The sequence below is a fragment of the Oncorhynchus nerka genome, linkage group LG9a, assembly GCF_034236695.1.
Source record: "Oncorhynchus nerka isolate Pitt River linkage group LG9a, Oner_Uvic_2.0, whole genome shotgun sequence".
NCBI classification, from domain to species: Eukaryota; Metazoa; Chordata; class Actinopteri; order Salmoniformes; family Salmonidae; genus Oncorhynchus; species Oncorhynchus nerka.
In genome coordinates this window covers 27657075-27675185 of record NC_088404.1, presented here as the reverse complement: position 1 = coordinate 27675185, position 18111 = coordinate 27657075, and the positions used below count along the sequence as shown (strand labels likewise).

Sequence of the window (18111 nt, the reverse complement as noted above, 5' to 3'; positions counted from 1 at the left end):
TGTTTATCTTTCATTTGAGCTATTGGACTTGTTAATGTGTGGAGGTTAAATATTTTTAAGAATATTTTTTGCGTTTCATGCGCCACATTCCAGCTGAACGTGGGAACGCCGAGCCCCAACAGGATTATTATTACGGGAAAATATACTCACAATAAGATCATTATTTACAATTTAATGGCAAGCTAATTATAGAAAATAGCCCACGGTTGGTTGTGAGTGTGACAAAATAAAAGCAGGGCCTTTTACCTGAGAATTTTAGAACTTGGGCACTGTCTCGTTGGCCTAACGTTATATCCTAATTTGATTTTAGTGCAGGTCATGTTATTATTCACATTACCGTCTCTGGTAAACACACACTATATAAAATAAAATCAATGTTTATTTGTCACATGTACAGGATACCGAAAGTGTAAACGGTACAGATTACGGTTACTTGCATAATGGAGTCTTTTATTTAGATGTGTAGCTAGCTAAACAGTGAACCATAATCCCAACTAATATGTTACTACCATGCATGAATCTGCAGATAACTGATGTTCACCAACTAGGTTCAATGTTAGCTAGCTAGCTAACATTAGGCTATAACTAGCAATGCAAATTGCTTTTTGAGATACAAAATAATATTACTACACAGATCATACACGTAACATTAGCTGGCGAGCCAGCCAACTAATGTTAGCTAGCTAGCTAACAGTACGCTTTAACTTGCAATGAAAATGACTTTCTGACCCAATTCGAACATGTAGTATCTGAAAATGTGGCTAGCTAGACTCTCTTACCCGAATACATCGCTTCTCCCTCTCTGTCACGGATGTCATGGTTGCCCTTAGTTTGAAGATGTAATCCAGAGACAGGTGTTTTATACAAAGCCTTCTGTGTGTTCTCTTTTCGACTCCCTCCGCAAATTTGCAAACTCCAGAATTTTCTCCATCTCCTTAGCAATCATACTGTTTCCACCGGGCATTCCACTGATTTCAAAACTCAGTCAACATTGCAGAGGCATGCTACATGGCAGACCAATCCGAACTCATCTCTCGGCATGTCCAGCCCATCCTCTCTCTTACAATTCCAACTATCCTGCAAGATACTGTTCTTAACCTTTTCACACATACCAAAAAACGGGTGTGATCATTCTACAGTGGTCCCTGCAGCGTATGCTCAAACCGGTTTGATTAATGTCCAGTTTCAATTGACGAAACAGTCAGCATTTGAGCTAGCCACACTGTTTTTTCACAGAAACATTTTGCACAAACACAGTCCGTACAAAGTTATGTCCTGAATGTGACAAGTTTATTTTTGGATTCAAATGTTCAGACATTCACAGAAGTAGCAACAGCATACACAATCATCCAAACCGGAAAATGTAAGATAGATTAGTCCTGGCACTAACTGAGGAAATATTGAAGTAACACAAGCGGTCATATTTACATAACTCTCGGCAGACAGAAATCACAATATGAATGAGCTAATAGCAATTACTATTTATAATTCATCACATCACAAGTGAGCTCAACATTGATGAAAATAATTGAGTAAAACACTTTCTAGAAGTCGAAAGTAATGCAATGATGTGTAGTTTGGGTAGTCGAAGTAGCCGGTGTTTGGAGGATATATTGGCACGGCTGTTGTTAGGCAAACCGTGCCAATATATTCTCTAAACACCGGCATTATCACTTTTATACAACAGGTTACCAACATATTCAAATTATGTTCAGAAAAAAAGGTTATTTTGATTAATTTATTAATACTATTTCATCCTTCCACAAGATATAGCCACGTCACAAATCTAGGTTTGCTACCGAAGCCGGCTGGACATTTGTTCTATCGGTTCGGTTGCTAAAAAGGAGACCCAATCGTTCAGTATTTTTGTTATGTATCTATGGATGCGACCCAGTCATTAATTCTAAGTGTTCCATTGCCATACTGGCTGGCAACGTTCTTATCCCTTGCTTGCTATCTAGCCAACTATGGCTAACTTACAGACAGAATAACAGCAAAGTAGCTGCATTTGCATTTGTTTAAGCTGTTTTCTAGTAACATTTATTTGGATGCATTCATAACAATGAGCTAATGAGGCGCAATTTCACCTGGCATAGAAAATGTGCTCACTCGTCCGAACACTGTTGTTCAGAGGCACTAGCCAACAACACAGCCAACACAATCACTTTAAACTGAAGCTGGAAAAACTGCAAACTAGCTGCACTTCATTTCGTTTGACCTTTTTTCAATTAACATTTCTTTGTATATATCCATAAAAATTATGCCAGCTGATTTATGATTTAGACTGAATGAGAAATGATGCCTGTCTGTACGTCTCGTCCCGACACATTCGTTACTATGGGACAGATGGAGATCGAAAGTGAATATTGAATCAAATCAAATCAAATGGATTTATATAGCCCTTCGTACATCAGCTGATATCTCAAAGTGCTGTACAGAAACCCAGCCTAAAACCCCAAACAGCAAGCAATGCAGATGTAGAAGCAGTGGCTAGGAAAAACTCCCTAGAAAGGCCAAAACCTAGGAAGAAACCTAGAGCGGAACCAGGCTATGTGGGGTGGCCAGTCCTCTTCTGGCTGTGCCGGGTGGAGATTATAACAGAACATGGCCAAGATGTTGAAATGTTCATAAATGACCAGCATGGTCGAATAATAATAAGGCAGAACAGTTGAAACTGGAGCAGCAGCACGGCCAGGTGGACTGGGGACAGCAAGGAGTCATCATGTCAGGTAGTCCTGGGGCATGGTCCTAGGGCTCAGGTCAGTTGAAACTGGAGCAGCAGCACGGCCAGGTGGACTGGGGACAGCAAGGAGTCATCATGTCAGGTAGTCCTGGGGCATGGTCCTAGGGCTCAGGTCAGTTGAAACTGGAGCAGCAGCACGACCAGGTGGACTGGGGACAGCAAGGAGTCATCATGTCAGGTAGTCCTGGGGCATGGTCCTAGGGCTCAGGTCCTCCGAGAGAGAGAAAGAAAGAGAGAAGGAGAGAATTAGAGAACGCACACTTAGATTCACACAGGACACCGAATAGGACAGGAGAAGTCCTCCAGATATAACAAACTGACCCTAGCCCCCCGACTCATAAACTACTGCAGCATAAATACTGGAGGCTGAGACAGGAGGGGTCAGGAGACACTGTGGCCCCATCCGAGGACACCCCCGGACAGGGCCAAACAGGAAGGATAAACCCCACCCACTTTGCCAAAGCACAGCCCCCACACCACTAGAGGGATATCTTCAACCACCAACTTACCATCCTGAGACAAGGCTGAGTATAGGCCACAAAGATCTCCGCCATGGCACAACCCAAGGGGGGGCGCCAACCCAGACAGGATGACCACAAATGTTGCAAATGTCAGGCGAGACAGACAGCAAGGTTTATACAAATCTCCACTGTTGAAAACTAAATGTTAGTCTAAATGAAATGTGAGATAATGTCTAGATGCTTTTATAGTGGAGATCTAGTTTATAAATTGCTTGGCTGGGCTGATGAGACAGTGGATTGCGTAGTCAGATGGAACAGAGTAAATAGGCTTTTTAACGTCATAGATTTAGCTGGTGGTAACTTGTGCAATATACACGGGCTGGAATGCAGTTCTAACCAATCAGCATTCAGGATTAGACCCACCCATTGTATAATATGATGTTAAAGGTTCTAGGTAGAACACTTTGCCTTTACAAGATCCCTCGTCTTCTTAAAAGGCTTCTTCAGATAAAAACGGTTCTTGGTAAAAAACTATCCCTCCACAAAGAACCCTTTTGGAACCTTTTGAGATACAGCCACTGTCAAACACACTCCACCACCACCCCTCCACCCACACACATACACACATACACAGTGCTTGACTTGGGCAGGAGCACACCAGAGCTGAGTACCGACACCTAAATGCTCTACTGCTTGAGCTTCTGTTCCTCTTAGAGAATATTACCTCACAAGTATTGTGGAGCTCCTGCGCCTAAAAATATAAACAGTACCGGTACTCAAAACGGGTACTGGCACCTATTTCAGTCCAACTCAAGCATTGCACATACACACATACAGTACAAACATATACTGGTAGGCATTGCCAATCCTCCATCCACTGCAGCAACAGTGAAGGGCATTGTGAAGGCAAGTTTGCTTCAATATACAGACAATGACAGTCCAAACCCAATAATTATCCAAAGTGTAGATCACCTCAGCATTTCCCCAGAGAGAGCAAAGCAGGGCAGCTTGTATTTCCTCAGGAGATGGAATTCATGTAGATGGAATCATTTAATAGGGACGGCACTGTTTTTCCAGCGAGGTGGCATTGATTGGATGGAGTTTCATGTCTATTAATAACACATGAGAGTGTGAGACGTGAATGCTGATGGAGGGAGTGTGTGGATGTGGAAGGTTGTTGAGGTGAGAGTCTGCTGCTGCCTCTACTGCTGTCACGCTGCGGAGTGGTTCTATTGCTTCTATTTTTGTCTTGGCCCGGTGCACGGCGGCGAGCAGCGAGGTGAGCAGTAAACCCATGTGATTCATGGTTTGATTATCTTTGCCCGCAGTCCTCATTTTCTCTGCTCACTACAAAGGCATATGCTCCATTAACGTCTAGTCCACTCTGCTCTACCTACCTACCTCCGCTAAATCAGCTGGAGAGATTTAATATGACCCTTGTACTTAGTGCAATGTGACCTGTCCCAAGAACAAAATCATTAGGAGCTACATGAAGGCTAGTTGTCATTACTGACTGCTTTACTGGTGCTCCACTGTGGGTAGCGCCAAGTTCACACAGCTGGCCTGACCACGTGATCTGCCCCGAAATTACGAAGACAGTTGAAAACAGCCGCTCAAAAGAGCGGTACCACTGAGGGAAATATTTCAGCTCAGCTTGCTGTACAGTACCCTGTTATCCTACTATGAGGTTTTACTGTGTTTTCTCACCATTAAACACCAGTGTTTATGGCTACCTTTATAACGGTGCTGTTACTGGACACTGCTATTAAAACATTATGGACCACTTCCATTTCACAGCTGTGGGACCGACATGTCCCTGATATATCCCTCAGGCCTCTAGTGGTGATTTATGCATCTTTTTTTGTATTGTATGTCTTTATCTTTCTTATCTGCCTGTAGAATGAACCTGATATGGAGGGATATCTCACTCACTAGAATATCTCTGTTAAGCTCTCCTCTCTTTGATTAGAATATCTCTAACATAAGAATACATATATCTTCGTCTCTCTCTGTATAGTATGAACCTGACGTGGAGGGACATGCAGCACCTGGTGGTGAGAACCTCTCACCCCGCCCACCTCAGCACGGACGACTGGAGTACCAATGGAGTGGGCCGCAGAGGTAACAGGGAAGCTCTCATTGGACATGCCTTGGATAACTGAACAACATGATAAATGGACTCACTTGACTCTTCATAACTTCTCTCATGCTTTTTCTGTTTCTCAGTGAGTCATTCGTATGGGTATGGTCTGCTGGATGCGGGGGCCATGGTGGCTCTGGCTCAGAACTGGACAAGTGTGGGCCCACAGCACCAGTGTGTTCTCACCATGCTCTCAGAGCCTAGGGATATAAGCAGCCGGCTGCTGTTCAGTAAGACATTGGACGCCTGCTGGGGCAAACCAGAGTATGTCAGCTCTCTGGAGCACGTCCAGGCCCGCCTCACTCTCTCCTACAACCACAGAGGAAACCTGGCTATACACCTCATCAGCCCCCTAGGGACACGCTCTACCCTGCTGGCACCCAGGTACTCTCACACGCACACATCTACTGTAGAAATACAAAGGAAACGTCATCAACCTCATACAGTATCAGTCCGCTAGATACACAATCCCCCAGGTAAACAGACGTTCACAGAAAAACACATGCAGTGCTTGTTGTTTTTCATCTCTGTTCGCTTGAAGTGCTGTGTATTTTTGACAGCCGGTCTGGGAGGTATTGTTCTTGAAGAGCCCTGCACTGTTCAGGGCGGTTGCTATGAGATTAATGTTTTCGGCTGTGAACCCTAACTACTCTCTGTTTCTCTCTCTCTGTTTTTGTCTCTCTGTCTCTATGTTTCTCTCTCTTTCTCTCTCCCCCTCTATCCTTGTCTCCCCCCTCTCCCTCCCACTCTCTCTCTTTCTCCTGTCTCTCTTTCTATCCCCTCCTCTTTCTCTCCCCCTTTCACTCTCCTCCTCGCACTCTCTCCCGATGTCTCTCTTTCTCTCTCTCTCTCTACCCCTCGCTCTCCCTCCCTCTCGCTCTCCCTCCCTATGTCTCTTTCTATCTCCCCCTCTCTCTCTCTTGCCCTCTTTTTAGGCCTAAAGACTACTCATCCGAGGGATTTAATGACTGGGCCTTCATGACCACCCACTCGTGGGATGAGGACCCTCGAGGGGAGTGGACCCTGGAGATAGAGAACGTCTCAGAACAAGGGCACGACTATGGTAACAGGACATCTGTGTACCTTCATACCCCTCATATACACCAGAGGCTCTGTGCTCCTCTATTCTTTCTCCTTTCCCTCCTCCTCACTCCAGAAGGTCTCCTCTGATGTTGTTTGTTGCAGTCTCAGTGTAGCAGGGGAAATAAGATGAGTGCTTCTCTCTACTCCCTCCACCTCCCCTTCGTCCCTATTCCTGTCCACACTATATCACTTCACTCGCCTTTTCTCTCTCTCTCTCTCTCTCAATTCAAAGGGGCTTTATTGGCAAGTGTTTACATTGTGTAAGTGAAATAGATAATAAACAAAAGTGAAATAGAGTGAAATAGAAAAAAGTGAAATAGAAAATGAACAGTAAACATTACACTCACAAAAGTTCCAAAGGAATAGAGACATTTCAAATGTCATATTGTGGCTATATACAGTGTTGTAACAATGTACAAATAGTTCAAGTTAAAGTACAAAGGGGAAAATAAATCAACATAAATATGGGTTGTATTTACAATGGTGTTTGTTCTTCACTGGTTGCCTTGTTGCAACAAGAAGTATTTCACCAATAGATATGGGATAGATATGGGATTTTATCAAAATAGGATTTGTTTTCGAATTCTTTGTGGGTCTGTCTAATCTGAGGGAAATGTGTGTCTCTAACATTTGACAGGAGGTTAGGAAGTTCTGCTCAGTTTCCACCATATTTTGTGGGCAGTGTGCACATAGCCTGTCTTCTCTTGAGAGCCAGGTCTGCCTTTGGCGGCCTCTCTTAATAGCAAGGCTATGCTCACTGAGTCTGTATATGTTCAAAGCTTTCCTTAATTTTGGGTATGTCACAGTGGTCAGGTAAGCTTCTACTGTGTACTCTCTGTTTAGGGCCAAATAGCATTCTAGTTTGCTCAGTTATTTGGTTTATTCTTTCTAATGCGTCAAGTAATTATATTTTTGTTTTCTCATGATTTGGTTGGGTCTAATTGTGTTGCTATCCTGGGACTCTGTGGCGTCTGTTTGTGTTTGTGAACAGAGCCCCAGAACCAGCTTGCGTATGGGAACTCTTCTCCAGGTTCATCTCTCTGTAGGTGATGGCTTTGTTATGTAAGGTTTGGGAATCGCTTCCTTTTAGGTGTTTCAGATTTCAACAGCTCTTTTCTGAATTTTGATAATTAGCGGGTATCGGCCTAATTCTGCTCTGCATGCATTATTTGGTGTTTTACGTTGTACAGGGAGGATATTTTTGCAGAATTCTGTATGCAGAGTCTCAATTTGGTGTTTGTCCCATTTTGTGAATTCTTGGTTGGTGAGCGGACCCCAGACCTCATAACCACAAAGTGTTAATCAAATCAAATCAAATTGTATTGGTCACACACATATTTAGCAGATGTTATTGTGGGAGTGGTGGAATGCTTGTGTTCCTAGCTCCAACAGTGCAGTAGTATCTAACAATTCAATGGGTTCTAAAATTGATTCAAGTATTTTTAGCCAGATCCGAATTGGTATGTCGAATTTGATGTTCCTTTTGATGGCGTAGAAGACCCTTCTTGCCTTGTCTCTCAGATAGTTCAGAGCTTTGTGGAAATTACCTGTGGCGCTGATGTTTAGGCTGAGGTATGTATTTTTTTTGTGTGCTCTAGTGCAACGGTGTCTAGATGAAATTTGTATTTGCGATCCTGGCAACTGGACCTTTTTTGGAACACCATTATTTTTTGTCTTACTGAGATTTACAGTGCATTCGGAAAGTATTCAGACCCCTTAACTTTTCCCACATTTTGTTACGTTACAGCCTTATCAATCTACACACAATACCCCATAATGACAAAGCAAAAGCTGTTTTTTGTAAATGTATAAATAAAATAAAAACTGAAATATTACATTTACATAAGTATTCAGACCCTTTACTCAGTACTTTGTTGAAGCACCTTTGGCAGTGATTACAGCCTCGAGTCTTCTTCGGAATGATGCTACAAGCTTGGCACACCTGTATTTCAGGAGTTTCTCCCATTCTTCTCTGCAGATCCTCTCAAGCTCTGTCAGGTTGGACGTGGAGCGTCGCTGCACAGCTATTTTCAGGTCTCTCCAGAGATGCTGGATCGGGTTGCCCAGCTCTGGCTGGGCAACTCAAGGACATTCAGGGACTTGTACCGAGGCCACTCCTGTGTTGTCTTGGCTTTGTGCTTAGGGTCATTGTCCTGTTGGAAGGTGAACCTTCACCTCAGTCTGAGGTCCTGAGCGCTCTGGAGCAGGTTTTCATCAAGGATCTCTCTGTACTTTTCTCCGTTCAACTTTCCCTCAATCCTGACTAGTCTCCCAGTCCCTGCCACTGAAAAACATCCCCACAGCATGAGGCTGCCACCACCATGCTTCACTGTAGAGATGGTGCCAGGTTTCCTCCAGACGTGACACTTGGCAATCAGGCCAAAGATTTCAATCTTGGTGTCATCAGACTAGAGAATCTTGTTTCTCATGGTCTGAGAGTCCTTTAGGTGCCTTTTGGCAAACTCCAAACAGGCTGTCGCTCTACCATAATTGTATTTATTTAAATAGGCAAGTCAGTTAAGAACAAATTCTTATTTTACAATGACGGCCTACCCCGGCCAAATCATCCCCTAACCCGGACTATGCTGGGTCAATTGTGCGCCGCCCTATGGGACTCCTGATACAGCCCAGGATCGAACCAGGGTCTGTAGTGACACCTGTAGCACTGAGATGCAGTGCCTTAGACTCCCGCACCACTCGGGAGCCCAAATAAAGGCCTGATTGGTGGACTGCTGCATAGATGGTTGTCCTTCTGGAAGTTTCTCCCATCTCCACAGAGGAACTGGAGCTCTGTCAGAGTGGCCATCGGATTCTTGGTCACCTCCCTGACCAAGGACCTTCTCCCCCGATTACTCAGGTGGTTCCAAACTTCTTCCATTTAACAATGATGGAGGCCACTGTGTTCTTGGGGACCTTCAATGCTGCCCACATTGTTTTGTACCCTTACCCAGGTCTGTGCCTCAACACAATCCTGCCTCAGAGCTCTATGGACAATTCCTTCGACTTCATTTAATTTTTATTTGTTTTATTTAACTAGGCAAGTCAGTTAAGAGAATTTTTTTATTTACAATGATGGCCTACCCCGGCCGAACGCTAACCCAAACGACGCTGGGACAGTTGTGCACTGCCCTATAGGACTCCCAACCTTGGCCGGTTGTAATACAGCCTGGAACCGAACCAGGGTCTGTAGTGACGCCACTAGCACTGAGATGCAGTGCCTTAGACAAATCTGCCACTCGCGAGCCCCCTCATGGTTTGGTTTTTGCTCTGACATGCACTGTCAACTGTGGGACCTTATATAGACTGATGTGTGCCTTTCCAAATCATGTCCAATCAATTTAATTTACCACAGGTGGACTCCAATCAAGTTGTAGAAACATCTCAAGAATAATTCATGGAAACAGGATGCACCTGAGCTCAATTTCGAGTCTCATAGCAAATGGTCTGAATAATTATGTAAGTAAGGCATTTCTGTTTTCATTTTGTCATTATGGGGTAGTGTGTGTAGATTGAGGATGTGTTTTATTTAATCCATTTTAGAATGAGGCTGTAACGTAGCAAAATGTGGAAAAATGGAACGGGTCTGAATACTTTCCGAATGCACTGTATATGTTGAAGAGGGTGGGGGTGCATCCCTGTCTTACCCCACAGCCCTTGGGAAAGAAATGTGTGTTTTTTTGCCAATCTTAACTGCACACTTGTTGTTTGTGTACATGGATTTTATAATGTTGTATGTTTCCCCCCAACACCGCTTTCCATCAATTTGTATAGCAGACCCTCGTGCCAAATTGAGTCAAAAACGGTTTTGAAATTAACAAAGCATGAGAAGACTGCCTTTTTTCTGGTTTGTTTGTTTTCAATTAGGGTGTGCAGTTCTCTCTCTCTCTCTCTCTCTCTCTCTCTCTCAGATGTTCTTAGTCAGCCTTCGTTCTCTCCCTTTGTTTGTCAGTCAGCTCACCTACCTCTTCCCTCTTCCTTCTCCTCATCATTATATTACTATCTCTCTGACACTCACCCAGTCTACCTCTGTCCTCTTGATGGTATTGAATTGTTCATTCTCTCTGTTCTTCTTTCTCCTCTCTCTTGAGTTTGAAATGTGTTCACTCTCTCTCTCTCTTCCTGTCCTCTCTCATCCCTCCTTTCTCTCCTCCCCCTCTCTCAGGTGTGTTGAGTCAGTTTACTCTGATCCTGTACGGTACGGGCTCCAGCTCCATTAACCCCTTGTCTCCTGACTTCCCCCGGCCGTCCAACAACAGCTGCAAGACCTTCGACGCCCAGCAGATCTGCATAGGTGAGACACACTGAGACAGCTAGCTAGCACGAAGATTCCTACTCTCTTTACACATTGAGACATCGCCCTCCATAGGTAACTGCTGGTACTGAGGATGGGACATGTTGAGTTCCTTGCTCATTGCTATGGACAGTATTCACTTACTTGACCTAGTTATGAAGTTATCTAGCTCAGGTCATAATATATTCAGAGTGTCTAGTTCGAGGGCTGCGCAAAACCATGAATACACATTTAATGCCAAACCAAACCCATTTGAAAGTTAAATGTGTCGCTTATCGTGATGTTGTGATTCTTGTACGCCAGCTATGAATATGCATCACCCTAAATATGTGAGAAAACAACATATGTGGTGTCACTAGAAAAGCAGAGAGGGTATGTAGTAGTGGCTGGCAGGCAGCAGTAGGGCTATGACATTGAGAGAGGTGTTGGGTTGGAGAGCAGCTGTGTTTTGGGAGGCTGAGAGGAGGCAGATGGGGTCAGAAGCCTCTTGGTGATACTCAGCATGTGGATGTGGGCTTCTCATGCATATGGCAGGATTGTTAAAAGGTTTCAGGCATGTTTTTGCCTTTTTGTGTAGGGGTCTATGTACGAGCATTTGTCCCCACTGACTGCTCAGAAAAGCAGCACCTCATCCCCCTTTGTATGTGTATCATCTCGCTTTTCACTCTCTCATCTCTTCCTCTTTCTCTTTCCCTCTTCCCTTTTCTCCCCCTATCCAGAGTGCAGCCCAGGCTTCTCCCTGTTCCTGCAGGGTTGTGTGAAGCTCTGCCCCCCCGGCTTCACCTCAGGCCCCCAGCTCCTCAACCTGTCCCTGGACAACTGGGTGGACTTGTCCTCCGTCCAGGCCTGCCTGCCCTGCCACCCTGCCTGCCTCACCTGCTCCGGCCCCGGGCCCAACGACTGCCTCTCCTGCCCCCCTCACAGTCACCTGGTCCTCACCGCCTGCCTGCACCAGAACCAAGTCCAGCGCAAGTCCCCAACCGGCCAAGTCCTCCAGGGAGAGGGGAATGGACCAGGGGAGAGTCCAGTGGGGTCAGAGCAGGGGGGAGAGGGAGAGCCTCCAGGGCCTAACCTGGGCCTGTCCTCCCCTCTGATTACCCTGCTTGCATTGCTCAGCTGTGCCTTCATCTTGGCAGCCTTCGCCGGGGTCTTCCTCCTGCTGCAGCTGCGCTCTGGTGGCGCCCCCTGGGCCCGAAGGACCAAACTGCACTCTGTGGAGACAGGGGGAGGGGCCTCGGGAGGCATCCGTGTGGGCATTGGCTTTGGCCTGGGGCTGGGCTGGGAAAGGCAGGGCAGGGTGTCTTATAAGGGGATCCCGACTGTGTGGAGGGACGAGGACCAGGTAACACTGGGGGGCTCTGAATCGGACAGCGAGGAGCTAGACTGCCACAGTGAGAGGACAGCCTTTATCAGGACACAGAGCTCCCTCTAGCCCCCTCTCTGACCCCTACATCTGGGGGAAACTCTCTTCAGAGGGGTTGGTCTCTCCGGCCCCTCCCTCTGCTAGAGCTCATGGGTCTGTGGTTTGGGTCTGGCTCAGGCCTCGTCCCTTGCTGAGACTGATACACAGAGATGCTGATCCAGGGATGTGATGGCAGCCCAGCAAGCACCTCCAGGTCCACTGATTCACCCTCAAGCATTAATCAACATAAAATGTTTTAATTCTATAAGTACCATATTTTATTGTATATTTTTTTCCTTTGCTTTTAAAGACTTTAATAAGATTATTCCCCTGGCCCAAGGGTAAAGGGAAACTACAGTTTCTGAATTGAGTTGGGGAGCCATAGTTTTCGCTAATGTTTCCCATTGACCTTATTTTTGTTGCGGTATACACATGGCCCTGAGCCTCTGTCCTAATATGAGCAGGCATGGGAAGAGATGTCTGTATGTATCAGCATACGTGTGTGTGTATGTGTGACAGTGACTTTGTACACAAGAGCTAAATAGCCGCCCAACACAGTTTCTGAGTGGATGAAGAACACAGCAGGGTTTATTTAATGTACAACAGAGAGAGAAAGAGAACGTTTGGATTTGTAAATTAGATTCTCTCTGTGATAAAAACCTTCTGATTAAACTTTTTCCTACTGCTTGTTCTTTGAGAGCTTCCTACTCTGCTCCATAATCCGTGGGCTGCTGCACTTCAGCAGCTAATACAACCCCACTATACACTGAGTGTACAAAACATTAAGAACCCTTCCTAATATTGAGTTCTACAAGGTGTCGAAACTGTTCCACAGGGATGCTGGCCCATGTTGACTCCAATGCATTCCACAGTTGTTTCAAGATGGCTGGATGACTTTTGGGTGGTGGACCATTCTTGATACACACAGAAATTGTTAAGCATGAAAAACCCAGCAGCGTTGCAGTTCTTAGCACAAACTGGTGCTCCTGGCACATACTGCCACACCCCGTTCAAAGGCACTTCAATATTTTGTCTTGCCCATTCACCCTCTGAATGGCACACATACACCATCCATGTCTCCATTGTCTCAAGGTTTTAAAAAAATCTTTATTTAACCTGTCTCCTCCCCTTCATCTACACTGATTGAAGGGGATTTAGTGGCATCAATAACAGATCATAGCTTTCACCTGGATTCACCTGGTCAGTCTATGTCATGGAAAAAGCAAGTGTAGAAACATCAGAAATCCAGCACAGACTCTTTTGGAATAGTCTTCAAGGTTTTGATAACTATTGAGCTTTAGTTTAGAAATATTGTCCACAGCTCAATAGCACTGAATACCAATATAGGCAGTTGAAAGGCAAAAGTCCTAGTAGTGTGGTTGTTTGTTGGACATAAGCAGAAAGCCCATGCATCAATCAGCAAACACACACCCCGTAGAACAAATGGGAGGAGGGACGGCAGGTTATATTAGTAAGCCACCTGATTATATTGGCACACTGGTTTAGCTATAGAGGGATTACCAACCCTGCGGTAATGTGTGTTCCCATCTTTCTAAAAAAGCACTTAACCCAAAGCTATTTGACCTTCTCAACTGTGACGGTATTCCTGTGGTGAAGTAGAGGCGGACCAAAACGCAGCGTGGTTATATTGATTCATGTTTAATAAAAAAAGATAAACACGAACACTACAAAACAATAAACGTGGAAAACCAAAAACAGCCCTATCTGGTACAAAACACAGAGACAGGAACAATCACCCACAAACACACAGTGAAACCCAGGCTACCTAAGTATGATTCTCAATCAGAGACAACTGATGACACCTGCCTCTGATTGAGAACCATACTAGGCCTCAACATAGAAATACCCCAAAACATAGAAAAACAAACATAGACTGCCCACCCAACTCATGCCCTGACCATACTAAAATAAATACAAAACAAAGGAAATAAAGGTCAGAACGTGACATCAACATTTCTCTATTCTCTTGCTTTGGGCAAAAAATTACATCATATAGTCTTCAATTCTCCCTCTGGAGGCTGTATTGATTTTCAGGGTTTTTTTCACCGCCAAGTCTTTATCAGTGGAAAGAAGAGAATAGCATTGTATTGGCCTGCTGGTATTATGTTATACACTGCTCAAAAAAATAAAGGAAACATTAAAATAACACATTCTAGATACGAATGAATGAAATATTCTTATTAAATACTTTTTTCTTTACATAGTTGAATGTGCTGACAACAAAATCACACAAAAATTATCAATGGAAATCAAATTTATCAACCCATGGAGGTCTGGATTTGGAGTCACACTCAAAATTAAAGTGGAAAACCACACTACAGGCTGATCCAACTTTGATGTAATGTCCTTAAAACAAGTCAAACTGAGGCTCAGTAGTGTGTGTGGCCTCCATATGCCTGTATGACCTCCCTACAACGCCTGGGCATGCTCCTGATGAGATGGCGGATGGTCTCCTGAGGGATCTCCTCCCAGACCTGGACTAAAGCATCCGCCAACTCCTGGACAGTCTGTGGTGCAACGTGGCGTTGGTGGCTGGAGCGAGACATGATGTCCCAGATGTGCTCAATTGGATTCAGGTCTGGGGAACGGGCGGGCCAGTCCATAGCATCAATGCCTTCCTCTTGCAGGAACTGCTGACACACTCCAGCCACATGCTCCTCCTGCTCCTCCTTGCACAAAGGCGGAGGTAGCGGTCCTGCTGCTGGGTTGTTGCCCTCCTACGGCCTCCTCCACGTCTTCTGATGTACTGGCCTGTCTCCTGGTAGCGCCTCCATGCTCTGGACACAACGCTGACAGACACAGCAAACCTTCTTGCCACAGCTCGCATTGATGTTCCATCCTGGATGAGCTGGACTACCTGAGCCACCTGTGTGGGTTGTAGACTCCGTCTCATGCTACCACTAGAGTGAAAGCACCGCCAGCATTCAAAAGTGACCAAAACATCAGCCAGGAAGCATCAGAACTGAGAAGTGGTCTGTGGTCATCACCTGCAGAACCACTCCTTTATAGGGGGTGTCTTGCTAATTGCCTATAATTTCCACCTGTTGTCTATTCCATTTGCACAACAGCATGTGAAATTTATTGTCAATCAGTGTTGCTTCCTAAGTGGACAGTTTGATTTCACAGAAGTGTGATTGACTTGGAGTTACATTGTGTTGTTTAAGTGTTCCCTTTATTTTTTTGAGCAGTGTATTTTTAAGAAAATACAGTACCAGTCAAAAGTTTGGACACAACTACTCATTCCAAGGTTTTTCTTTATTTTTTACAATTTTCTACATTGTAGAATAATAGTGAAAACATCAAAACTATGGAATAACACATATGGAATCATGTAGTAACCAAAAAAGAGTTAAACAAATTTTAGATTCTTCAAAGTAGCCACCCTTTGCCTTGATGACAGCTTTGTACACTCTTGGCATTCTCTCAACCAGTTAAAAGATCATTTGTGGAATGTCTTTCCTTCTTCATACGTTTGAGCCAATCAGTTGTGTTGTGACAAGGTAGGGGTGGTTGTACAGTAGATAGCCCTATTTGGTAAAATACCAAGTCCATATTATGGCAAGAACAGCTCAAATAAGCAAAAAGAAACAACAGTCCAACATTACTTTAAAGACATGGTCAGTCAATCTGGAAAATTTCAAGAACTTTGTTCTTCAAATGCAGTCGCAAAAAACATCAAGCGCTTTGATGAAACTGGCTCTCATGAGGACCGCCACAGGAAAGGAAGACCCAGAGTTACCTCTGTAGCAGAGGATAAGTTCATTAGAGTTACCAGACTCAGAAATTGGCAATTAACTGCACCTCAGAATGCACCTCACAGAGTTCAAGTAACAGACATATCTCAACATCCACTGTTCAGAGGAGACTGCGTAAATCAGGCCTTCATGGTCGAATTGTTGTAAAGAAACCACAACTAAAGGACACCAATAAGAAGAAAAGACCTGCTTGGGCCAAGACACACAAGCAATGTACATTAGACCGGTGGAAATCTGTCCTTTGGTCTGATACGCCATCCCATCTGGTATTCACTTAGTGGGACTATCATTTTTTTTTTCAACAACAGGACAATGACCCAAAATACACCTCCAGGCTGTGTACGGGCTGCATCAGATGACCTGGCCTCCACAATCACCCGACCTCAACCCAATTGAGTTGGTTTGGGATGAGTTGGACCGCAGAGTGAAGGAAAAGCAGCCAACAAGTGCTCAGCATATGTGGGAACTCCTTCAAGACTGTTGGAAAAGCATGACTACCTCATGAAGCTGGTTGAGAGAATGCAAAACTGTCATCAAGGCAAAGTTTGGCTACTTTGAAGAAGCTAAAATGTATTTTGATTTGTTTAACACATTTTCGGTAACTACATGATTCCATACGTGTTATTTCATTGTTTTGATGTCTTCACTATTATTCTACAATGTAGAAAATATTTTAAAAATAAAGAAAAACTCTTGAATGAGTAGGTGTGTCCAAACTTTTGACTGGTAATGTTCAGTTGAAGTCAGAAGTACACCTTAGCCAAATACATTTAAACTCAGTTTTTCACAACTCCTGGCATTTAATCTGAGTAAAACTTGCATGCCTTAGACCATGAACGTGAAATGTCAGAATAATAGTAGAGAGAATTAATTATTTCAGCTTTTATTTCACATTTCCAGTGGGTCAGAAGTTTACATACACTCAAGTAGTATTTGGTAGCATTGCCTTTAAATTGTTTAACTTGGGTCAAACGTTTCGGGTAGCCTTCCACGAGCTTCCCACAATAAGTTGGGTGAATTTTTGCCATTCCTACTTACAGAGCTGGTGTAACTGAGTCAGGTTTGTAGGCCTCCTTGCTCGTACACACTTTTTCAGTTCTGCCCACAAATTTTCTACAGGATTGAGGTCAGGGCTTTGTGATGGCCTCTTCAATGCCTTGATTTTGTTGTCCTTAAGCCATTTTGCCACAACTTTGGAAGTATGCTTGGGGTCATTGTCCATTCGGAAGACACACTTGCGACCAAGCTTTAACTTCGTGACTGATGTCTTGAGATGTTGCTCAATATATCCACGTGATTTTCCTTCCTCATGATGCCATCTATTTCGTGAAGTGCACCAGTCCCTCCTGCAGCAATGCACCATCACAACATGATGCTGCCACCCCCGTGATTCACAGTTGGGATGGTGTTTCTTCGGCTTGCAAGCCTCCCCATTTTCCTCCAAACATAACAATGGTCATTATGGCCAAACAATTCTATTTTTGTTTCATCAGACCAGAGGACATTTCTCCAAAAAGTTGGATCTTTGTCCCTATGTGCAGTTGCAAACCGTAGTCTGGCTTTTTTATGGCGGTTTTGTATCAATGGCTTCTTCCTTGCTGATTGGTCTTTCAGGTTATGTCGATATAGGACTTGTTTTACTGTGGATACAGATACTTTTGTACCTGTTTCCTCCAGCATCTTCACAGGGTCCTTTGCTGTTGTTCTGGGATTGATTTGCACTTTTCGCACCAAAATACATTCATCTCTAGGAGACAGAACGCGTCTACTTCCTGAGCGGTATGATGGCTGCGTGGTCCCATGGTGTTTATACTTGCGTACTATTGTTTGTACAAATGAACGTGGTACCTTCAGGCATTTGGAAATTGCTCCCAAGGATGAACCAGACTTGTGGAGGACTACAATTTGTTTTCTGAGGTCTTGGCTGATTTCTTGATTTTCCCATGATGTCAAGCAAAGAGGCACTGAGTTTGAAGGTAGGCCTTGAAATACATCCACAGGTACACCTCCAATTGACACAAATGATGTAAATTGGCCAATCAGAAGCTTCTAAAGCCATGACATCATTTTCTGGAATTGTCCAAGCTGTTTAAAGGCACTTTCAACTTAATGTATGTAAACTTCTGACCCACTGGAATTGTGATACAGTGAATTACAAGTGAAATAATCTGTCTGTAAACAATTGTTGGAAAAATTACTTGTCATGCACAAAGTA

The 18111-nt window shown here is 44.2% G+C and overlaps 1 protein-coding gene and 1 long non-coding RNA gene across 3 annotated transcripts in view; one reads left to right on the top strand and one right to left on the bottom strand.

The window, feature by feature from the left end:
• furinb (furin (paired basic amino acid cleaving enzyme) b) overlaps positions 1–12792 on the top strand; it is a 212393-nt gene extending 199601 nt beyond the window's left edge. For both annotated transcript variants that reach the window (XM_029667831.1, XM_029667830.1), the window contains exons 11-15: positions 5222–5325; positions 5431–5728; positions 6280–6407; positions 10590–10718; positions 11438–12792. In XM_029667831.1, the coding sequence (XP_029523691.1) occupies positions 5222–5325; positions 5431–5728; positions 6280–6407; positions 10590–10718; positions 11438–12150 (1372 nt within the window). In that variant the 3' untranslated portion in view covers positions 12151–12792. The remainder of the gene's footprint in view (positions 1–5221; positions 5326–5430; positions 5729–6279; positions 6408–10589; positions 10719–11437) is intronic.
• Positions 1269–6050, bottom strand: LOC135573367 (uncharacterized). The gene is made up of 2 exons (XR_010464700.1): positions 4177–6050; positions 1269–2954 (listed from the first exon to the last, which is right to left on the bottom strand). It is a non-coding gene; the product is annotated as an uncharacterized LOC135573367 (long non-coding RNA).
• Positions 12793–18111: the final 5319 nt, after the last annotated feature.